This window comes from Salarias fasciatus (assembly GCF_902148845.1).
Source record: "Salarias fasciatus chromosome 23 unlocalized genomic scaffold, fSalaFa1.1 super_scaffold_20, whole genome shotgun sequence".
In the NCBI taxonomy this organism is placed as follows: domain Eukaryota; kingdom Metazoa; phylum Chordata; class Actinopteri; order Blenniiformes; family Blenniidae; genus Salarias; species Salarias fasciatus.
In genome coordinates this window covers 15,181,036-15,205,771 of record NW_021941230.1, presented here as the reverse complement: position 1 = coordinate 15,205,771, position 24,736 = coordinate 15,181,036, and the positions used below count along the sequence as shown (strand labels likewise).

Sequence of the window (24,736 nt, the reverse complement as noted above, 5' to 3'; positions counted from 1 at the left end):
CCAGCTGGAGCGGCCGGACAGTCTGTCTGCTCCGAGCGCTCAGCGCAGATGTCCGGTAGCAGGGGACTTGTGCGGCTCCAGATGTTTGTCTCGTGAGCTTCAGCGCGTGTTGGCCAGCCAAAATATGGGTGGAAGTCCATATACTGGCCTTTCAAAACAAAAGCATTTAAAAAAAAATTAACTGGATTCATTTGAATTTTTTTTTTTGCTTCGATTAGTTAATCTGTAATTTAATTCCTGGTGTGATCACTGTTCTTTTACCTTAGAAATGATTCCAGATGTGAGATCGATAGTTATTTGAACATTCAAAGAAAACAAAGTAGCCACTGATTGGATTTATCCAGAAAATATCTAAGTTGAAGAAACGAAATAATGAGGGTAGAAAAACGCTTCTTTTCCCCACAAAAAAATAAATGTTGTACCAAATAACTGCCGAAACAATTCAGAATAAGATCAATCCCATTTGGAATGCTGCTGTTTCAGGGGCACGGTGGAGTAGTGGTTGGTGCTGTCGCTGCACAGCGAGAAGTTCTGTGTTGTTTTTCCCATGTGTGAATACGGTTCCTCCGGGGACTCCGGGAGTCGTCCCATAGTCCCAAAACATGCATGTGAGGGTAATTAGCTGTTCTAAATTGCCCCTGTTGTGAACGTGAGTGTGTGTGGTTGTGTGTCTGTGTTTGTCCTGTGATGGACTAATGACCTGTCCAGAGTGTCTCTGCAGCAACAGGGAAGATGGATGGAAAATAGTTGTAGCTTTTTATTACATTAAATACTGATCAATATTGAAAATTTTCACTAGCTTCATTTTCGTGATATCATCACCAAAACTTCATTCTCACAACTCGGTTTCTAGTTTTCTTCAATAAAAAATTAATGTAAATGAAAAATTAAAATGCATTAATCATAACTTTACATCTTAATTTTTTGTTTTCCATAATAAAAAACATAACTTAAGGTCTCTTTCAAAAAAAACTAAAGTGTTTTATTTTCACCTATAATTTGCTTTTATTTGTGAAATCGCGTGTCAGTGGTTTTAATCTGAAGGGTTTGGCGGGAAACGTAGTGGATAATTGAGTTGAACGTGACGGCGGCTCGCGGAGGGACGTCAAGGGGAGGAGGGGGAGGAGGAGGAGGAGCAGCCGCAGACGGACGGAGGAGCGACGGGACCGAAAAGAAAGAAAAAGAAAGGTGAAATCACCCGCGAGCCGCGCGCGCCCCTCAGGACTACCTGCGCTCGCGGAGGGTCGTTCCGCGGATTTCTTTTTTTTTTTTTTTTTTTTTTTTTTTTTTTTCCGGGAGGAGGGGGTGGGCTGCTGCCGGGACACACACACACAGACACACAGACACGCACACACCGGGAGTTCAGCCCGGTTCCGGACGGCGCGTGCGTGCCGTGCACAGGTGTGCGTGCGTGTGCGCGCGCCAGCCTCTCGCCTGAATTAAAGCCCCATTCTCTCCCCCCGCGGGCACGTGCACGGATCCGCACGCTTCTTTGTTTTTATCCTGAAGAGTTTTTAATTTTTATTTCATTTGAGAAGCAGACGGGCAGAGAGCCGCGCGTGTGCGTGCGTCCGTGCGCCGGCGTGCACGTGCGCGCCCACGCCGCCTCCCGGTGCAGAGCGGCACGCGGCGGATCGATGAGGATGATCGGAGGCTCGTGATCCGCGTGTTTCCTCCACTTGTGGATTTAATGGGAGTCGCGGCGGAGAGGCGCGAGCCGCGGCGGATTTAAAGGTCACGGCGGCGGCGCGAGGACACGGTGAGTTTCTGCTTTTACTCTGCCAACTTCAAACTCCTGCTTTTATCAGACTTTCAACGTTTTCCGCTCCTCTGTGGATCCCCGTGTTCTCCACGAAGGCAGGCTGGAGCCGCGCTCCGAGCGCCGCTCTGACTTTACAATATTCAATCTGCACATTTTCTACATTTTGACGCATGAACGTGTGAATTGACGCCGCTTTTCCTCTTCAGCCGCCTGCTTGGTGTTGTTTACCTGCACAGGTGAAATGTTCTTCTCGACAGTGAAGATTCTCCTCATTTTCATTGATTTACAAACTTTTCTGCTGTTTTATAAACAGCAACGTTTTTTTTTTTTTTAACGCTGTAACATTAATTTCTGGAAGCACTGTTTGTCAGTTGTGTAAGAAATTTAACCCTAAGATAAACGTTTAAATCATGTTTACAAAATAAAAACACATTCAGAGAATCTAAATTCTTTATAATCCCCATAAATCTGGAACACTGGACCAGCCTCACCCCTGTTCCATTTTGAAGCACATCTAAGGACTCGCAGAGAAATAAAAGGTGTTTTTGATAACCTGTTAATTCTTCCTTTAAAAAACTTTCCTGTTGGTGTCGGTCGGCAATCAAACCAGGGTCCTTCTGACACCAGCTTCCTCCTTGTTACTTTCCTCTCCCTACATTGCTGCTGTCATCATTGCTCCAACCACTAGAGGGGGACATGGAGCAGACTTTCTGTTTCCAGAAGCTGGACTTCGGATTGATGGGACAATAAAAATATGTATTGATTCACATTTTGAAACTGTTTCATGCATGTGACGCGCTCCTTTTCTCATGTTCGAAGTTTTAACATTCGGCCGATGTTGAAGCAGATTGCATCGAAATCCAGGGAGCGCTAACTTTGACGTTTGCGAATTTGTGAAAGTTACTTACTTGGTTGCAATTGTGTAATTTTTATCTGGTCAGTTTGCTTCGTGGTTGGAGATTCTCTTTCACTGCTTGCTTTTTTCGCCATGTGAATTATGCAGAAAAAAATTCAGGAGTTTCTCAAAAATCAGCTGGAAAAATATCCCGAGAGAAGCTGTCAGCCCAATCAGAGCCTTATTTTAGGGGTGAATGTGTTTGGCGTCCCCTGAGGAGGGACTGGGCGGCACGTGCTGGTCTTCCTGTCTTTGTGAGGGCCGCCCGCTGTAACCTGAACCTGATTGTGTGTCCCCACGAACACACAAAACCCAGAACGCACACAGCTGTCCTTCAGCAGTCTGGAGATAAGAAGCGTTATTGAAATCCCAGCTCGCTAACAGCCATCAATTACTCTGTGTGTGTGTGTGTGTGTGTGTGTGTGTGTGTGTGTGTGTGTGTGTGTGTGTGTCTGTGTGTGCGCGCCGCTGATACGTTTTCTCTCTCGGCTGGATTATGAGTTCCTCGGGAAACGAGGCGACGTGCCTTATCAGTCCCCCGGCTGTGCGATAAAGCATACACACACACACACACACACACACACACACACACACACACACACACACACACACACACACACACACACACACACAGAGCGCTTGTGTGTGTGGTTTCGTGTGAGCGCAGCTGAAATGTGAACGGCAAACAGGAGTCTGTTGACTTTCTGATGATTTTTAGCATGAAAACGTCGCTGCTGCATCACAGACACTGAAAACCACCGACTTCCTTTAAAATCGAACAGATATAAACCTGGAAATGAGGAAAACGCTTGACGAATGTCTGTGAACTCACGTCATCGTTGTTTCTAGAAGTGCGTTCATATTGACTTTCAGTCAAACCTGAACTGCACACAGGAGCCCATTGTCTTTCCATAAAATGGAAATGTGAAAAAAAAGACTCAGGAAACGTTCAATTTCTGTCAGCTTCCCTTAATATGACCACATTTCCAATGAGCTCCATGAAAATGTTTAGCATTTCAAAGCCGAAGTCTGAAAGGAGAATCGGTTGAAGAACTGTCTGTTAAAATGGATTCAAATAACTTCAAAGTGTTTTAACCTTAACGTGAAACTCCCATCTTACTCCGCCGACACGCGCACCAAATTCCCTAGACTTCCTTTCATCGCGGTTCAAAACAACCTCCCTGTAAAGCACATATGTACCGAACACATCTGAACCCGGCTGCAACACCGCTCTTGAATGCTTCCAGTAAATTTTAAGCAGTCAGAGGAACGCTTTTCGTGTGGTGCTGTGTGGCGCCTCACTGAGCTGCTCATGCACCTGAGAGGCTGTTTGAGTTCCACGTTGTGAGTCATGCGTGGTGAGTTGTCTTTGCCTCCGGTGGTGTGTGGATCGTTTTTTTTCGTTGCTGATAGGCAATCAGAGTGGTCGTCCACGCAGTGTGACAGGAAATCCAATTAGACTGCTTTCCCATCTCTGCAGGCCCACCTGTCGCTTGCTTTCTGCCTGTCTCTCATCTGCCCCTCTCTTCTGAATGAATGACTTGTTGCAGGTGTCCCATGTCAACCAAGAAGTTCGGAAATTTTAACCAAAAAAAGAAGAGCTTCTATATTCTTTCTCACAGGAGAATGAGTGTTGCATGGAAAAATGGGCTGATATCATTTTTGTCACCTGAATTCCATCATCAATCCCAACTTTTAAAAAAAATGTAATGATTTTGACAAGGTGATTTATGTTGCGTGAATCCCTAACTCGGGTTCTCTTTGTCCCAGGTAGACACCGGCGCCCCCTTCAGGATGAATCCCTTAGCTGCTCTCAGTGTTGATCGCAGCGCTCTGATGGGAGAAAACTTGCGCCCCCATGGGGCAGTTTTCTACCCAACCATCCACCCACTGTCTGCAGAAAAGCCCCAGGAACCTGCCGCCTCGCTCCCGCTGGGCTATGAGCTGTTGTACAAACCAGACGTTTCACTGCTGGAGGGACAAAAAGCTGCTAACGGCTACATTGGACTCTATAAGAACCCACCCCCAAAGTCTCTGCTGATCCCGGCTGCAGGAGGGGACAGTGGCCTTGGATTGGACCGCCGAGTGTTACACGGCGAAAAGCAAGCAGAGCTGAGCCTGAATGGTGCTGGTAGCTTCCTAAGGTTACCCTGGATCAGCTCTTACAGTGATGCCACCATGTACCCATTCTTGGATATGGCGTACAAAGCCTCCTTTCTGTCCCAGCCATCACACTTTATCCATCAGCAGCTGGCATACCAGTCTTTGTGTGCTGCTGGGACTGGAGGCAGCACACCAGGGGAGGACAGACTTTTCTACCTGCCTCCCTTCGCACAGGCTCATATGTCCTCCCAGCTCGGACCGCCAATCAGAATGTCTCCAGCTACTTCAGCTACAGTGCTTTCACCGTTACCACATAGCCAGGATAAGATCCTGCAGGGTCTCAGTCCTCAGGTGCACCAAGAACCGTCTGCCTTCAGCACCAGTCCTCAAATTCATCAAGACCCCCCGAGTCAAACTGGCCACCGTACTGAGAGACCACATGGTAACAGTTTACCAAAGTCCAGTCAGACCACTTTGACCAAGAACACACTGAACAGAAGCAGCAGCAGTGGTGGTTCAGCTGGTACCACCATCTTGGATTCGCCTCCTGTTTCCCGTCAGCCATGTTCAGTTCCCTCAGTCCAACCTCTCAACAACACCAGTACAGACCTCCAAACATCCATTTACACAAGCACCTCCTTGTCCTCGTTGCATCACGCGTTCTCCGTGAGCACCGGGCACTGCTCTCCCAAACACTCCAGTGGCAACAAAACCAAAGACACCAACTCCTGTGCATCACCGAATCCCGTGAAGACGCTGTTGGACCGAGCTGTACCTCAAAAAATGGCCAAAAATCCTGGAGAGAAACCTTTGGATTTGTCTGCCAAAGAGTTAGAAGCAAATGGATTTCCAGCCAAACTGGATGCCCTAGCAAAGTTGGGATATCTGCAACCATCTCGTTATGGACTCTTCACCAATCAGGACCAGCTCCTCAAAGAGGGGCTCCCTCCAACTGTAAATACTGTTAACATATCAGAAAAGACTCCAGATCATCCTGAAGTTATTGGCACTGCATCCTCCACATGGGCTGTGCCTAGTTCATTGCAGTCTCTGAAAAATAAGAATGTAGAAAATACTAATCGACCGCAACCTTCACGCTCACCTGGTGCCACAACAGTTGAGTCAGTAAATGCATCTAGTTCTACCTCAAGTGGACGACTTCCTGTAGTGGCACCTTCTTCAAAGTCCAAAGTTGTTTGGCCTCAAGCTCCCCAAGCGGATTCTGAGAAAATCTCACCAACAAGCAAAATAGTGACTCCTGCAACATCTGAGCCTCAAGAGGTCCAATCGTATCGGCAACAGCAGCAACGCACAGAAAACAGAAGCGCTTCTGGCCAAGTGTATGGAGATTCCTACCTCCCACCTGGTTTAGGTTACACAAGCCGCTACATCCCATATTCAGTTGCAGAGAATATTTCACTGCAGCAAATACCAATTCAAGGAAAAGGACCTGTGTACCCCCATCCAATGTTACTTGGTGGTGGCCCTTTTTACACGACTCACATCACACCAAAACATGGCCTGTCTTATGGAGTACACCCTTATCAGACGTCCCAGGAGATGGTCCCAACTGTCCTTCCAATTTACAACAAAGACGAGCTTGAGAACAGGTCAAATCACCAGGATAAGATATTCAATGTGGACTCATACCGGAACCAGGAGACTCCAAGCTCCCATGCCAGTAATAAGGAGAAAGAAAAGTCCTCAAACCAAACCACAAAGGCTTCTGGGAAAAGCCACACTGCTGTTAGAGAAGACATTGTTTGCATTGACCTCGTCCATGATGAGCTGGATGAAGATATCTCTCGAAAGTGTAACTCTTCTGAGCAAGGTGCTGATGCACGCTGCCACACCCAAGACAAAGAGCCTCTAAAAGGCAGCCCTCTGGGCCGAGGTATAGACCGGTTGCCGGGCTTATTGCATAGCTCCTCATCACCCCCTTCAACTACTCAGGAGGTCTCCGAACTGGAACCGCTGAGTCCATTTCCAGATGTTCCAGAGGAGATGACAATGCGATGTGCCCGAACGTGTCCACAGCAGTACTCAAGAAAAAATAAACCTGGAGTATCTGGAGGTGCTCCAAACCTCATGACACGTGGTGCCAGTGGAAATAGTGTAATTCATAAAACTAACCCAGATTCTTCTGGGAAAAATAATGTGAAACTGCCACACAATCCCCTTGAAGATGGCCACTCAGTGATTCCTGCTGGTGGGGAAGGTTCATCAAGAAATTCCACTAGCTTGACGAATGTGGAGTCAGTGTGTGGACTCGCTAACCAAAAGAATCCTACACTTTGCACCAGTAAGGTGCCAAACTGTGGCGACATCAGTCAGCAGGCCCCAACAACGTTCAATGTTAACCCCAAGGTCGAAAGCGCCAGTGCTCTACCCACTGTCAGCAGAGACACGAACAGTCAGAGCTTCATCAGCAGCAATCAGGTCGGATCATGTTGCAGAAATGTTATGTTGAAGACTTCAAGTTGTGAGCCAACGCTCTTCAGTGGGACTCCAACCTTCAGGAGTGTCAACTCCCAGTGTGCAAATGGAGACAGCTGCAATCTACAATCGACCTGCACAAACCGCACTCTGACGATTCCGATGTCTGGAGGCCATTTTTCTGAATGTCCAACCTGTCCACAATTTCCACCCCCTGGCGGAAGTTTCAGGAGGACTCCAGAGCCACCAGTCAACAAGGACTCGTCCTCCCTCTGTGGAGACCACGCGCAGGAGGACTCCGGCATCCAACACGGCTCCGACCTGCTGGAGGACGAGGACGATGGTGCCTCCTGTGGTCGGAGCCGCCGATGCGGCCTCGCCAAGCGCATCGAAAATTCATCCGGCTACGTGGGCGACCGTTTCAAATGTGTGACGACGGAGCTTTATGCCGACTCCAGCCAGCTGAGCCGGGAGCAGAGAGCGCTGCAGGTCAGCCATTTACGACTTCTTTAACTAATACTGCTGCTAATGTCACAGATGCAAGTTCAAGTACTGTAACTTTTTACCACGATTATTAGAAGTACTGCTACTTTCATTATTGATACTGCGTATTGCAGAGGCCGCTTCTTTTACTGCAAGTGTAACTGTTTACCGTTCTCTCAGAGTACTGCAGTTTCTATTAGGAATACTAGCACCAGTCATTTCTGACGTTGGTGTGTGGTTGATAACGACCTATTGAGCCCACCAGGAGGTGGAGGTAGGGCCTGCTGTCTCATGTGAATGGGCTGATCAGAATAATGAGCAGCGCCTTTCTTCCTCTCTCAGCGTGCAATGCTGCGCTTCTCCGAGCTCGAGCTCAAGGAGAAAGAGGGAGTAAGAGGAGGAGAAGAGGAGGAGAAGGAGGAGGAGGAGGAGGAGGAGGACCTGGCAGGCGGCCAGCGGGGAGACGGCGAGAGGCGGGGGGAGGAAGGAGAGGAGGAGGGGTGGGAGCGCAGCCAGCGAGGAGGAGGAGGAGGGGGAGGAGGAAGGACTCCCACTGCAGCCGCCGTCGAGGCTCCGAGAGGTAAGAGGATTTCCGGAGAGTTCTGCAGGATGACGTGCGCGCACACGTGCTCGCACACGCACGTGTACACACACACACACACACACACACACACACACACACACACACACACACACACACACACACACACACACACACTTTTCTCTCGGCTGATCTCACACAGAGCCGCTCGCTTTGTCTCTCTTTTTTCCTGTGCGCCGTCTGTGTGTGTGTGTGTGTGTGTGTGTGTGTGTGTGTGTGTGTGTGTGTGTGTGTGTGTCTGTGTGTGTGTGTGAACTCTGGCTGCACCCATCACACCGCTGCCCTCATTTTCTCGAGGAAGCGGACTGCGCGTCAGACGCCATCAGGAGAGAAAACCAGAAGAAAAAAAAGAAGGACATAAAAGAGCAGAATCAAAAAAGACGACAAAGGAGCAAAAAACTAAAATTTAGAGGGAGTTCAGAAAAGATGAACGCCAAAAAGGGAATGAAAATGAACTTTGATAAATGTGTTGCTCTGCTAACAATCAAACTCACTTCCATGTGCTGCTCTGTTAAACACGCTGTTCCTCTTAATTGAAACTTGGATAAATATTCCAATAAAGCAAATGTGAGGATCTGCAAAACCTGACTTGCTGAACTTGAAACTTGAACTTGACTGTCCCTCTTTGACAAATGTAGAAATCCAGTCAACCTGCTGCTCTGCCAACCCTCTATCTGTTAATCTAAAACTTTTCTAAACATAAAACATTCCTGAATTGTCCCGCTCTCATAAACTCATTTCAAGCCTAGTGTCAACGTGACGCTTCGCTCAGTGTGAAGCTGCAGTAATCATGTGGTCGTCTTGAACACGAAGCGCTCCCACTAGGTTGCAGTTTGCTGGGTGGAAACTCTGCAGGCTGACAGTAGGCCCACAGAAATTGGATCAAAGAATATTTTAAGACGCTTAAAGTCCAAAAAACATGAACAGGAAAAGACAATCCCATTGAAATGTTGAAGCTTTTTGAGAAGACTTCCAAACATCATTCAAACAAGTAAGACTCATCTGTAAGGATGCTTTAGGATTTTCTCTCGACTTGTGTGCAGGTTCAGTTCCTGCCTTACCTCATGGCCACCTGCTCAAAGAGAGACATACAGACGAGGAACATCCCGAGGAAGAGCATCACAAACAACAAGATCATCAACAGCAGCAGAGGTTCCTCCCAGCGCCCAGAGGCCTGTTTCAGGCGTCCTCACTGGGATTCACGGGCCCCAACCCTGCGGTGGTGATAAACCGGCGACGCCTCTTCAGCCTGGAGCCATTTCATCAGAGCAGCATCGTCAGCGGGCGTCTGAAACGAGGGAGGGAGGAAGAGAAGGAGGAGGAGGAGAAGGAGGAGACCGGCCAGACTGGGAACACAAACAAGAAGCTGGCTAGTGGTGAGGATCTGCCCAGTTTGCACCTGTTCAGGCGACACGTGGCATTCCTCTGGGCACCGTCCTGGGTCCGCTTCTTTTCTCGTCAGCCATGAGATGTTTGTGATTTTTATTTCAGACTCCACTCCGGACGACGTGAAGAAGCTCAAAGTCTGCATCGAGCTTAACGGCCTACGGCTCAACAAGCCCCGCCTCCCCGGGGAGCTCGGCCAATGGCTGCCCTCCGATCGGAGGCTCTCGGCGGATGCCTCTTCTGTCGGTACGAAATCGGAGGTCAACGGAGGCTGGAGCGACGGCGACTCGAGAGGTACGAACGCCTGCCTGGTGCCGTTGTCGCTGCTGAGCGTGACGCCGTGTTGAGTGTCACGCCTCCGCTGGTCGCTTTGTGTCTGCTTCCTGGAGATCACTGTCAATGGTGTCGTCGTTTTTCCTCCGTTATGTGGAGCTTTTGATGAAACGTGGCAAGGAGTCATTGTCAACGGACTTATGTGAAACCGTGTGTTTGTTGTCCTGTCAGGGACATCTGGAGAAGCCTTTATTTTGAAGGTACAGCTGCTGATGAAATTTCTCTGGCTGTCATCACACCCCCACCTCCTCTCCTGCTCCTTCCTCCTCCTCCTCTTCCTTTTTCTCTCACATCTCCCTTTTCCTCTGCGTGATCTCCGGAGCCGGCGGGTTGAATCCCGGCGGCACGGCGCGTTTGTGTGCGTGCGTTTGAACCCGTCGCGGCCTCGTGGCGCGCTAATAGCTGCCTAACGTCTCCCAGATGGAGCTGTCACACAGGCAGTAATGCAGCGGGAATGTGTTCGCAGCCGCCGCCTCCTCCTCTGTTTGCCTCCACATGTTCCCTTCAGGTCGCCTCAACAGTCAAATTCACTTTAACTCAAGCTGAATGAGTCCAATTAAACGTGCCGCCACACGAGACGTGTTCGAGCTCCACGTCCTGCTTTCATTTCCAAAGTATTCGCTCGATAATCAGTCGCAGAGCTGCAACCCTCCGCCAGCATCTCCTTTTTCTCACACGTCAATGCTTTTTCTTTGAGCTGTTTTTTTTTTTTTTTTTTTTGTCACAAATGTCACGTAGACTGAACGCGACATTTTTCCCTGAATGTGCTCCACACCGGCTCCGAAAAAAAAGTTTCCGCAATAACAAGAAACCTGTCAGTCACAAAAGAAATAATTTTATTCGGCCAGAAAGACCACTGGAAATCAGATATACCGTTTTCGTTACACGGTTAAAATAGTTTGGTCTCAAGGGAATAAAGTTTAAAATAAATAAATACTTCAGTGGAATGTTGCTGAAGAAAATTACGTAAATCAAGCCAGAACTTTAATTTTTGCAGAGTAAAATATTTCTGATTTTGGAAAGTTAATCAATCAGTGTTTTTTGGTAAATCATGTTCAGTGCAATACCATGACTGGCCACCAGAAAAATTAGATTAATTGCAAATAAACTTGAAAATGTTACTAAAAAATTAAGGATATGCAAATGTAGAAAGAAAAAAACATCCACCGATTTTCCATGCCACTTCCCACCTTTTCAGAGTCGCGGGGGTACAGAGCCAATCCCAGCCACTTTGGGCGAGGGCGGGTCACCCTGGACGGTTCACCACTCTGTTGTAAACCCATCTACAACCATTCACGCTCACATTCACACCGAAGGCCAATTCAGAGTGACAAATTAACCTGACATGTACAGGGAGAACATGCAAACTCCACACAGAAAGAGCCCGGCCAGTATTTGAACCCAGGACCTTCTGGCTTGGAGGAGCAAGAGCGCTAATCACTGCGCCACCGTGCAACCCGAAGAAATCATTAGAAATCGTGCATTTATTTATTAATTAGTACTTCATGTGCTCATTTTGTGTTAATTTGCCAATTATCTTCTTTTCATCACATTTCTAGTGACAAAGTGACCAAATAATTAGATGCTCAAACATTTTTCTTTTGATGACCCGTAGCTGCCATTTTTTTAATTACTTGCCATCTTATATATTTTTCACAATTTTAATTAACGGTGAAATATTCTTGTTTAAAACTTAACAGGAGTTCAGTTACTGTGGACAAAACATTGCTGTAATACCACGTGTAGCCACTAGAGTATGCAGCAGAATGCGTCAGATGAAAAAATATATGGTATAATAATAGAGGGACATGCTATTTTTTTGCAGTTTAGTTATGGTTTATAAATGAAATTAAAATTAGTTGCAGTACCGTATGTGTCCACTAGGCTGAGCAAGAAGGTGTCACATGCTAATTTTAACGATTTTGTGAAAATATCGTATTTTCATTTTGACGATTGATCAAGGAAACAACACCTGGACACAGTGTTGTGATTGACAGGCGGAGGGTCGAGGCCTGTCGTTCCCGATTAGGACGCCGTCACGCTGAGACGCAACGGCGACGCTCCAGCTCCAAACGGGGAATGATTTCACTGTGACACGCCCGCAGACTCACGCACACGCTCAGCCCAAGTTGTGTGTGTTTTTGTGTTTTCTGTGCGCGCGCGCGTGTGTGTGTGTGTGTGTGTGTGTGTGTGTGTGTGTGTGTGTGTGTGTGTGTGTGTGCGTAAAGTGCTTCCCGTAAATGATAAATTCCTGTTAAGTGGCTTCACACACACACCTTCGTTATGTGGCGTGTGTGTTAATCCACGAAGAGTCCTGTGTGTGCGCATATCTGCGTGTGTGTGTGTGTGTCCTAATAAATAATTCAGCAGATGGAAGCGGCGTGACTCCCCGCCGGCTCTCAGAAACAACCTCTGGCTCCGTGTGTGTGCTGCGTTTACACGCCTCTCCGGTTTCAGCTGTGTGTGTGTGTGTGTGTGTGTGTGTGTGTGTGTGTGTGTGTGTGTGCGCTTCCTGCAGGCGTGTGCGATGGAAAACATTGCACACGCTCTCTCTCGCTCTCTCTTCCCCCCTCCCCCACTCTCCCCTTCCTCGCCCGCTCGCCGGCTCGTTCGAGCTGGAGGCTTCGTGTTTCTTTGTTCCTCTCGGCTGAAGGACAGACGGCGGCGGCGGCGACGGCGGCGGTTGGCGGCTCATTTCTCGCTCGACGGCTCAGAAAGATGAGGAGAAAAGTTTAAGATCATTAAAATGTTTTTGTAACCCCTAAAAAGGTGAAACAAAATCCCTCCTCCTTCCACTCCTCCTGGAACCCACGCTGCGGTCAAACCCTCGTACCCGGCATGACGCTCACTTCCTCACTGCGCTCATTCAAGCAGAGAAACTCCATTCAGAAGATCCGCTTTTCAGTTGTCTTGATTAAACTCCCACGAGATTGTTCAATCACTTCAGTCTGACATGAAAACGTTGCTTGTGAAAAAAGGACATTTCGTAGGAAAAACAGCATTTATTCTCATGATTAAAAAGTTCAAACTGAATTATTTTTGTTCGATGTTTACTTTGTCGCTTTTATATGTTTCATTGCAATACCAACAGTCACCACTTGGCAAAATTATTTTTCAGAAACTCTGACAAGTTTTACAGAACTTTATTTTTTCAACCGTTAAAGACGATAGTTTCATTTTCACAACTTCAGAATAATTTGTTTTCCTTCTTTTTTTTCCACATGTCTCTGGAAAATAATGATTATTAACTGACAATTCTTTGAATTTTACCTTAATTTGTTTGGATGTCATCAGTGGAAAATAGCAAGCAGATTAATTTCTGTTGTTTTTGTTCAGTAATTACTGTATTTGGGTTGTATCTTGTTTTTTTGTTTTTTTTTTTGTATTGCCTTTGATGACCACAAGAAAAAAATAGGATTAGTTAATTTCTCTTCTGGATTGAGGCTTCGGACTTTGTAACAGGGCTCTGATGCAGCCAGTCTCCTCGTTTGGGGTTCACCAGCCGAAGTGCTCTTACTATGGGGACCACCTCAGTTTTAATCCTCCACATGTGTCCCAGCTGTTCTTTCAACCCTTGGCACTTCTCAACCATTTTGTGTTTCTGATTTAGTTGACAGCTGTTACCGCCACATCTATCACTGTTGCCCTCTTCGGTTGCTTGTCAACCACTGCGATGTGTGGTTGGTTAGCCAGACGCTGTTTGTTAGTCTGGAAGCCGAATTCCCACAGGATCTGAGCACTGTTGTTCTCAGCCACTCGAACTAGGTACAAATGTTTCTGTACACTATTCCTGCCACTTGGTTGTGCTCCACTTATGCTGATCTGGCTCGCATCTAACGCTCCGCTACGATATTTTGGACCATCACTGGGGAATCTTTGCACAGCCTATGCCTTGGGTCTGACCTGTCGTGGTCGACCCTTGCCTCTGTGACCCTTGTGCTTAGTTCCTGTTCTTGTGCTGCCATGATTAATGCCTCAATCTTGTCTGTCAGTCCAGCATTTTCTAGCTATTGCTAGGTCTTGATATCGGCCTCTTCCTCTGTCTGCGGTGGTAAATGCCATGTTGGGACCTCCTCCTCCTCATTCTCACCAGGTTTCAGCTCTCTGAGGCATTCAAAGGTAGTTCATCTTTTGGGGCCATCTTCTTGATAGGTGCTTGTATTTTAGCTATTCCATCTTGAACAGTGGATTTAATGCTCACTCATCCCGAGTCCACCTCTTTCCACCTCGGGTATAGCTTCAGGATGCTGGACTTAGGGTCATGTATGGCGAGGAGCTCACTCGTTTTGGTGTCTATCTATTTGGGACCTATCTCTTCCTTTGACCAGCTTTTGATCCCAGTTGGACTTCTGATGACCGGCAGGGCATTGATGTTGATGGCTACCACTTTGGTATTCCCATTCAGTTGACTTTGAATTGATTTGCCTCACCCTCTGGAGGGTTTTGGCTGTGGTTTTCCTCCTTGTGATGGATAGGTTGTTGGTTCCCAAAGTACTTGTACCTATTCTGGACATCCCCTCTGCTGCCTTCTGGTAGCTCAACCCCTTCAGTCCGATCTTTCTTTGATACCATCTGACAACACTTGTTGAACCTGAACGATATTGGAAGTGTAGATGAGCGTAGAAGAGATGGCTGATTGTTCCTCCCCTTCTGAATTGCTGTCCATAGTCAGTCTTTGTGTGATATGACCAAGAAGGATCAGACCATTACTGGAGCATGAGTCCCAGCAGCGGGAACAATGCATCTCCTTGGCATATGCCACACTTGATGTTAACTTGTGTGATTGGCTTTGAGTTGGCTTTCAGGTTTGCCTTTCACAATCCTTTGGAGTTCTTCATGAAGGCTCTTAGTGTCCCGTTGAGCTTTTGCAGTTCCAGACATTCCGATATCTACATGTTTCACCGAGTCGCAGGCTTTCTTGGAAATTGATGCACAGGTTGGTCTGTCTGTTGTTGAGTCTCTGATGACTGCTCTGTCAACCAGTAGCTGGTGTTTGACTCCTCCGGTGTTAGTACCAGTGTGCCTTGCACCAGGTATTGGGCCATATGCCTGTTGATCTCAGTGAATATGATGGTTTCAAGTTGTGCATAGAGAGGTTATTGATCGATAGTTCGATGGGATGGTATCTTTTTGGTCGAGGACTGCAGCTGGTTCATTTGAGCAGCGAGTCTTTCATGGAACAAAGTCAGCTTCTTCAGCCAGCATGGCGTTATTTGATGTTTCAGTTGTAGATGAAATTTGCTCTCTAGTTTTCTGACTCGTCTTTCCATTTTCTTTCAGTTTTCCATGCAGCCCCGCCCTCCTTCCCCGACCAATGTCCTCGCCTACCAAGTGGCTCTACCTCCCGGCCATCGCCATTGGCCTCTCTGGCCTCGCTGGCCTCGTCCCGCCTCCAGGACAAACATCAGAGGCTGAGGGAGAGTCGTCGGTCCACCGCCTTCCTGCCCTCTCTTCCCCCGTCCTACTCTTCTTCACCCACCTTTCCCCAACTTGGCCATGACGACAATCCCGACAGGCCGAAGGGAAAACGCCCCTGTAAACTGAAGCACACGGCTGGATCCGAGGGTGCCAACGATGAAGGAGAGTCCAGAGGAGCCAGTGACCAGGAAGAGGAGCAGAGGGGGAAGGAGGTGAGTCTGAGAGAGGGGGGATGTGGGCCCCTGAGTCCGAGTTAATCACACTGAGTCCGAGTTAATCACACTGAGTCTCATTTAAACACAGTCTGAGTTTATGCTAATGAGTTTGTTGAAGAAACTTGGCGTCCCATTTCCCGTTAGAGTCCTCGTCAAAGTTCTTGTCCCAGTCCTTGACCGAGTCCCAGTCCCAATATCAATCCACTTGTTCACATTTTAGCAAATCCCTCTGAGCACAGGTCCCAGACAAAGTCCAAGTCTGAGCCTCCTGGTTCAGATATTCTAAGACCCGCTGAGTCCCAGTCCAAATCTCGCTCTTCTGGTTCATATACCCACAAACCCTCCGTGTCCGAGTCTGCCTCTGAGCCCCGGCGTTGCAGCTCGCTGTGTTTCCCTCCGTCTGTTAATCGCTGCAATTATCGTCCTGATTGGAGCTCGCCGGGAGAACTCAGCAGGGACGAGTGTGTGTGTGTGTGTGTGTGTGTGTGTGTGTGTGTGTGTGTGTGTGTGTGTGTGTGTGTGTGTGTCTGTGTGTGTGTGTGTGTGTGTGTGTGTGTGTGTGTGTGTGTGTGTGTGTGTGTAATTCAATTCGGTGCAGATTAAAATGAAGGAGCGAGCGAGGGACGGAGTGATTGAAGGTTATGGAGGAAGAATAATATTCTCCGCATGTACTGCACTCTGTGTGTGTGTCTGTGTGTGTGTGCGTGCGTGCGTGTGTGTGTGTGTGTGTGTGTGTGTGTGTGTGTGTGTGTGTGTCAGTGGGTTTGTGTGTACGTCAGTGTGTGTGCGGCAGAGGATTGTGCCGCTTTGACAGCTGCTGCACCGGAGATTTCCTCAGGGCAGAGAGAACACACACACATATGCGCGCTTGCGCGCACACACACACACACACTCTCCTCGTTCGACCCTCCTCCTCCTCCTTGTTTGCTGCGCTGGAAAACGCACGCACACACACGCGCGCACAGACAGACAGACACACACACACACACACACACACACACCTCCGGGGCAAAGCTCGCCTCCTGTTTGCCGATGCGTGGCAGCGAGCGGCTTCGTTTGACAGACACACACACACACACACACACACACACACACACACACACACACACACACACACACACACACACACACAAGCGCATTAACACGCACACGCTGTCTGGCTGCTAAGCGGCGGAGACGGTTGCCGTGGCGTCAGCAGCTTCCTGCTCGTGTACCTGCTGCTGAGGACCAAACTCAGTTTAATTTACATCTCATTTAAAAACAGGAAATAACGTTAGTTTCACGAGAATAAAAATGGAAAATATTTAAATTACAGTATAAAAACGTACAAAGGGAATGTGTTAGTTTTATCAGTTTATATTAATGACTGACATGATTTTTAATTCCATACTAAAAATGAGAAATTGTGATTGACAATGTGAAGACGTGGATTTTGTTGCTGTGGATCTGGTGTCGCCGCTCCAACACTCATTAACCCTCAGAGCAAAATAATTAACCAGCTGCAGGACGAGTGAAGTTCGGTCAAGAATGACTGAACCGCAGAGCAGCGATGCTCAAAACAGCCAGTAACCGAGGGTTACCAGACGGTTCCGTTTCTAGTCTGCCGATAGCTGAACATCCAGGATGCTGAAATTTGATATAAACTCAGAAACCAGTTAAATGTCAAGTCCGAAACCGGCTTAGGCCCCGTGAACACGCCAGAGTTTCACATGAAATCGTTTTGTAGGGGGTGTTCACATGACAACGATGGTCGGAGTCACTGAAAACACAACTTTTTGAAAAGGTTCCGACTCCGTATATGTAGAAGCGGGGAAAAATGGGACTTTCTGAAAAGGCTTGGGCTTCGTCTCTGAACTGACAGTCACCAGAAGAACAATCCGACTTGGTCGTCTGTCCATTCGATTATCTGTTCTCTTCGTTGTTCTTGTTGATAGCTTCTTGTTGTCTGCCCATGTGTAATTTCATGCAAAAGCAAGAGTGCCCACTAGTGGCCCTACGTGAAAACTACATCGTTTTCAGTATGACTGAAGCTTTTCCCAAACGAAATTGCTAAAATGATGCGTTTTTTCAGATGAATGTCAAGGCTGAAACTGGTTTAATGACCAGTCTGAAACTGGTTTAATGACCAGTCTGAAACTGGTTTGATGACCAGTCTGAAACTGGTTTAATGACCAGTCTGAAACTGGTTTGATGACCAGTCTGAAACTGGTTTGATGACCAGTCTGAAACTGGTTTAATGGCCAGTCTGAAACTGGTTTGATGACCAGTCTGAAACTGGTTTAATGACCAGTCTGAAACTGGTTTAATGACCAGTCTGAAACTGGTTTGATGACCAGTCTGAAACTGGTTTAATGACCAGTCTGAAACTGGTTTGATGACCAGTCTGAAACTGGTTTGATGACCAGTCTGAAACTGGTTTAATGACCAGTCTGAAACTGGTTTGATGACCAGTCTGAAACTGGTTTGATAACCAGTCTGAAACTGGTTTAATGGCCAGTCTGAAACTGGTTTAATGACCAGTCTGAAACTGGTTTAATTTCAAGCCTGAAACCTCAGTTCACAAACCAGTTTTATTCGGTCTGAAATTATTTTAACTTAACTTTTCAGAGCAAGTTTAAAAACTGTATGTAAAATCAGTTTCCAATCAAATCACACACACACACACACACACACACACACACACACACACACACACACACACACACACACACACGCGCGCGCGACTCCACATGACGGCAGGCCGGCGAAAACGTGAAGACGGAGCAGAAAATCCTGATTTGTTCCCGCTTTTTACTTGAAGACGAACCATCACCCTCCTCCCCTTCATCCTCCTCCTCCTCTGTCTCCTCCTGAGCTTTCTGTCATCAGCCGCGGGCCAAGCACACACACACACACACACACACACACACACACACACACACACACACACACACACACACACACGTACGTACGTGTGTTCGCAGGCACGCACACCACACACACACAAAAAACGCGCAAAAACAGAGTCGTGGGAGCAGAGGTGGTGACAGCGCTATTTTCAACCGAGCCTGGAAAAGTAGGGCTGTGTGGTGTGTGTGTGTGTGTGTGTGTGTGTGTGTGTGTGTGTGTGTGTGTGTGTGTGTGTGTGTGTGTGTGTGTGTGTGTGCGTTAGAAAAACACAACACGTGACAGTGATGGATGCCGGAGGAGCGCCGGCGTCTGTTTTTGTGTGTCTTTAATTGCTTTGTGGGTAATAAAACGGATCCTTGAGCGCACGCTAATCACTTTAAACCTTTTTTTTTCCCCTCCGCAAACACACAAACACACACGCTCACACACACACACGCAGGTTTCACCGCCTCCCTCTCCACGACCCGTCCCTCCTGAGGTTCGTCGCCTCATTGTGAACAAAAACGCCGGAGAGACGCTGCTGCAGCGCGCCGCCCGTCTGGGATACGAGGTAACAAATCACAAACGCACCCAGGTGCTCAGACGCTGTGGGCGGAGTCCCAGTTTGTGTTGGGCGGAGTCAGATTGGCGCAGGTGGTTCAGACTTGGTGGTCTGAACAGTTTCCACTGATCAGTTCTGCGGAGGTGCTGCTGCACTCTTCTCTCGTCGAAGCTTCAAATTAAAAGAAACGTGCGCTTGAGTTTCAGAAAGCTGTGACGCTAATGATGGTGAACCTTCATCTGCGTCTCCAGGAGGTGGTGCTGTATTGCTTGGAGCGTCGCATCTGTGACGTGAACCACCGGGACAATGCCGGCTACTGTGCTCTGCATGAAGCGTGCGCACGTGGCTGGCTCGGAATTGTGCGCCACCTGGTGGAGAACGGCGCCGACGTCAATTGCAGCTCTCAGGACGGAACCAGGTAGTGTGCTGCTGAACTGATGGATCACATCTTACTTTTTCATCGTACTCTAGAACAGCATTGTCTTCACTGAAAGAGTTCCAGTAAATCAGTTTATGAGTTTTCTTTTTTAGCTGAATGTTTTTCCTTTTTTTTGTTTGTCGATTCTTCTGAGCGAACGACGTTCTTCGACTTGTTTGGGATGAAGGATTGAGTCCCGCCTTGTCTTTTCTCCTGCCCAGACCGCTTCATGATGCCGTGCAAAACGATCACCTGGAGGTGGTTCGTTTCCTGCTGGCCTGCGGCGCCGACCCCACCCTGACCCACTACTCCGGACGAGGACCAATCAACATGACCCACAGCGCCGCCATGGAGACTTTTCTGGACGGTATGATTGGAGGCAGCTAGCACAAAGGCTCCACATTTTAATTAAGGGAAGAGCTCCATCTGCACCATTTCACCATCCCAGTAAATTTTCCAGCAGCAGTTCAACACCAAACCTGAACTCGCCTCCATCAGACGAAACCGCATCGAAGCTTTAGAGAAACAGAGAAGTCTTATGAGAACTAAACCACCTTGACTTAGGTCCAGTTATAACAAGAGTCTCTTACTTCTAATCAAGTTAGAATACAATAGTTTTACACCTTAAACACCCAAAACAGCCTCACATCTAAATTTGAGCCTCTGGACTTTTCCACACGGTTGAGCCTCATCTTGAATTCGTTATTCGTGGGTCTTGCCTCCAAGCTACCTCGACCACGAAGTCTTAACTCTAAACTCGTCAGGACTACAGATTCTTGCCTAGACCCTCTAACACCGAACCCTACTTCTGAACAAGTTGAACCAAAGCCTCTTTTCTCTAAACTAGTTTGGACTAACAGTCAGTACTCTTGAGTACTGAATAATTTACCAGTGGCCTCATCAAACTGAAGCTACCTTCAAACTTTTTACGACTTAAAACGGAAGAGAAAGTTCTTCGCCACTTAACTAGCGGTGACAGAGAGAGACGCACCGTTAAACTATTTAGTACGAGAGGACTGAAGGTGATGACAAGTTAATGTCGGCATTTTAGCTTCTCTGATGAAAAACCCGTAACTGTCAGGTCGACTCGACTTCTGTCAGCCAATCACGAGTCAACAAAAAGACTGACGCACATTTTCTTCCCCTAAAGAAGAAACTCCAGTGAAGAAGCAAAAAAAAAAAAAAAAAAGGATTAAACAGATTTGGTGAAACAGTGCCGTAAACAAGACGGAAACAGACGAGAGGAGGACGCCACAGTGTGTGCGTCTGTGTGCTTGTGTATGTGTCTGTGCGTGCACATGTGCATGTGCACACGCGTGCACGTATATATATGTGTGTGTGTGTGTGTGTGTGTGTGTGTGTGTGTATGCGCTCGCCAGCCTGTCTGATTACCATTCCCTGCCTGTATTTGTTCTCTCTCTTTCTTCGCTCTTTCTCTCTCCAGAGGGGTTTAATGAGGCTTGGCTGCTGAATCCCAGAACAGCTTACTGCCACACACACACACACACACACACACACACACACACACACACACACACACACACACACGCGTCTGCCAGCATCCGTCTCCTCAGCGCCGTGGCGACGAGCCGGCCCCGTCTGAACACAAACACTCATCTTCTTCTTCCCGTCCTTTCACTGTGTGTGTGTGTGTGTGTGTGTGTGTATGTGCGTGCGTGTGTGTGTGTATGTGCGTGTGTGTGTGTGTGTGTGTGTGTGTGTGTTCCGCTCTATTGTTTTCATCTCGCCGCCCTCGTCCTCTCTGATTGGCCGCTTCTTTGATCAGAAGCCTCTAACCGTGCCGCTCTCCCTCTCTGCAGAATACCTCTCTGACCTCCAGGGAAGGTCGGAGGGCGATCCGGGAATCTACTGGGAGTTTTACGGCAGCTCAGTGTGCGGTTAGTACACACACACACACACACACACACACACACACACACACACACACACACACACACACATACACATATGCGCACCCGCTCACACCCGGTAAGATTCCTCTTCACGGGAGGAAAAGCAGTACGGCTGGGAGCAATAAATAATTTAGGATGAAAGAAAGTACGGCTGCACGACTGACGACAAACCGCAGATAAAAGACACACGGACTTGTGGTTTAAAAAAAAAAAAGTACACGATGATCTGAAAACACAGGATTCAGGAATAAAGATTCATTTACTTTAGATTTGAATTTGAAGAGTTGAAACTGAATTTCAGGACCAAAAATCCTACACTAAAGTTTTGGGACTTTACATTCTATACTAAAAACTGGAGACTCAGGATTCAAGATTTCTTAATTCTAAAGAGTTTGAATTCAAGATTTGGAATTTGAAATTCAGGGGTGTGACTAAAGATTTTGTACATCAATGAACTCCACTTTCTCCTACTCCTTACCTTTTGATTTTTACAGTTTTCTGCTGTTTGTGTTTCATTGTGTAGAGCCATCCAGTGAAGGCGGAGTGTACAACGTCCTGGCTGATCCACCGGGACCGGAGGAGGAGGAGGAGGATGAAGAGAATGATGAAGATGTAGAGCAGCAGGCCCGGAGAGAGGTGTTCGAGTTCGAGCTGTCCGATCGACCACTGCTGCCCTGCTACAACATCCAAGTGACCCTGTCTCAGGGGTGAGTCTCAGATGGGAACTCGGTCGGTCAGATCTGAAATGGACTCATGAGGAACACCAGAGGAGATGTTCCTCAACGTTCTTCAAGAAACAAAACATGTCAGTGGTTTTATGGAGTGTGACGCTTTTTTTTTTTCCTTTCTCCCGCAGACGGAGAAACTGGCTCCTCCTCTCTGACGTCCTGGGTCGCCTTCGGATGACGTCGCGCTCTTTTCGCCGTCTCTTCCCACAGCTGAATGTGCAGTCGCTGCCGGAGGACGAGTTTTACCGGCAGGCGGCGCTGTCGCAGCTTCTCACGAGCCCCGACGAAACGGAGCTGTCGTCCTTCAGGCCGGATGTCCACGACCCCCTGGAACTGGTTGAGGCCACACCTGAACTTGCTGGCATGCTTGGCTCCTCTGTAGAGTTTGTGGACAGTCGCCACGACACACTGGAACCCTCGCCGCCGCCTTCGCCGCCGCCGCCGCCACCTCCTCCGCAATGTGTTCCACCACTGAAATCGCCATGCCAGGCTCCTGCTGTGGTCGACAGCGCGACCGCACAGTCTGGACTCCCTTCAAAAGTGAACATGGAAGTTAAAGTGAACGCCAGTTTGTGGGAACCTCAGAGAGCTGAGAGTAACGGCGCCAAACCGCACGTGGTGACCAATGCCAGCATGTGGGAGCCAAATCGAGTGTGTGGGAAAAACCCCGGAACCACTGACTCTTCCGATCTGGACTGCACCAAAGACCGAAAACAAGGACAAGAAGTGTCGGTTGTCTCTTCCGTCAAAACTATACAGGCAGTGGAGGTAAAAATGTGGGAACCGCAGTGGGCGCCTGAGAAAAAACCTAGCTCTGATGACTCAGCTCAACCAGACGCCACCACGGACTGTGAGCAGCGACAGGAAGTGTCAGTCAAAGCAGCGGAGGAGTCGGTGAACACGTGGGAACCACAACGACTCCGTATTCGCAGTGCCACCTCAACGGAACGACCTCGGAGCAAGAATCCTGGGAACCATGGCAATGCCACACAACCCACCAGAGTGAATGAGGCACATGTGTGGAAAAACCTTGGGAGTAAAATGGACAGTGGGTCGGAGTCGGCTTCAGGTGACGCTGGCATTTCTGAGCCACAGCGCCTCCGGAGTAAGACCACTGGAGTCCCCGCTCCTGCCAGGTCGGACGTTCCAACTTGTCCGGGGGTCAAGAGAGGCAGCAGTGAAGGTGGCACCGCTTGTGAGAACCACACAGCAAAGAGCCTGAAGCTGGACGACGCCTGGCAGAGGAACTTGGGAAACGTGCGGGTCCATATCCGCGACCTCGGCATCAGAGTGACCGCCCTCCAGCGAGATTTGAAAACCGAGGTGGGAAAAGTGACGGTGAAGGGTGGACGCGTCAAGACGCGTTCATGAAACATTTCCATGGAAACATGTACATAGTTGTTTTTATTTATGGCTCGTGGTCTGTGTAAATATGACTCTGTTGCCGTGGTGATGTCAGTTGGAGGTCTTTGTTACCTTTGTGTGTGCTTTTGTAATTGGCATCATGTTGGTTTTCTTCTTCATCCAATAAAAATGAAGATTGATGAAAATAGGAATTCTATGCTCGTGTCTGTTGATGGTCGCAGTCTTATTCAGTTCATCAGATCAGTTCATCTTTATTGACGCCATCTCCAACAGTCACATCCATGTTCAGTTCTTCACTTTAAAACTCATTTTAAACCTCAACACACCAGATTCCAACTTGATTTTAAACCCCATCTCAGACCTACTTTCAAACCTCTTTATATCCTAAAATGAATTCCATTATTGGAGTCGCACGTGAGGGAGATTGTGTCTCTCAGCTGGCCTGGGATGCTCCCAGAAGAGCTGGAGGAAGTGTCTGGGGATAGGGAAGTCCGAGCATCCCTACTTAGACTGATGCCCCCGCGACCCGGTCCCGGACAAGTGATAGAAATGGATGGATTAAACCTCTCACCCCTGCCGAGGAAACAGACCAACTTGTAACCTACCTCCAGAAGGGTTACTGGGACACAACCCCAGGGTTAGGCCCAGAGCTAGTGTTTTCCTTTGGGCACCCACGTGACCTAATCAGGCAGATCCCGAACAAGCAACAGGGTAGACTTACATGGCCCACCACCTGCAAAATCTGACATGACATTGCAATAACCATGCCCTAAAACTGAATTTTGGTTGTGCTTTCACACCAAACAGCACCTCAGAGTATTTGACCTTCTTGGAGTAGGAAGGTGAGGTCCTGAAAAGGGCACCGCTAACTGACTCCTTACTGAGTGACTTCAAGTATCGTGTAGGAAACGACTGATGACCTGGAAGGATGTGATTTGGAAGGATGACCTGCCTGATCTTAACTCGAGCGGTAAGTTGTTGTTGGACTTCTATGCCTATCATGTATTGTGCATAACAAACACCGTGTTTGAACACAAGGATGCTCATCAGTGCACTTGGAACCAGAGGTCCTTGGGCTTCAGGTCGGTGATATTTCAGGTCGGATGTTTTTTGTTCCACCTGACCTTAGACCAGGGATGAGCAAACTACCTCCCACAGGCCACATTTGGCCCGTTGGACTTTCTAATCTGGCATGTCAAAGATTGGTACAAAATTGTGTCAGAACTGGCAAGGACCCTAAAGCAGACCGA

The 24,736-nt window shown here is 48.0% G+C and overlaps 1 protein-coding gene across 1 annotated transcript; it reads left to right on the top strand.

Moving 5' to 3' along the window:
• Window positions 1-1,304: 1,304 nt before the first annotated feature.
• Window positions 1,305-23,651, top strand: LOC115383892 (BCL-6 corepressor-like). Its single transcript, XM_030086097.1, has 12 exons — window positions 1,305-1,759; window positions 4,428-7,685; window positions 8,022-8,259; window positions 9,324-9,656; window positions 9,772-9,960; window positions 15,280-15,629; window positions 18,961-19,071; window positions 19,314-19,480; window positions 19,702-19,847; window positions 21,301-21,378; window positions 21,917-22,100; window positions 22,250-23,651. Exons 2-12 carry the CDS (start codon window positions 4,452-4,454, stop codon window positions 23,490-23,492), a joined length of 6,273 nt encoding a protein of 2,090 aa, XP_029941957.1. The 5' UTR covers window positions 1,305-1,759; window positions 4,428-4,451; the 3' UTR covers window positions 23,493-23,651.
• Window positions 23,652-24,736: the final 1,085 nt, after the last annotated feature.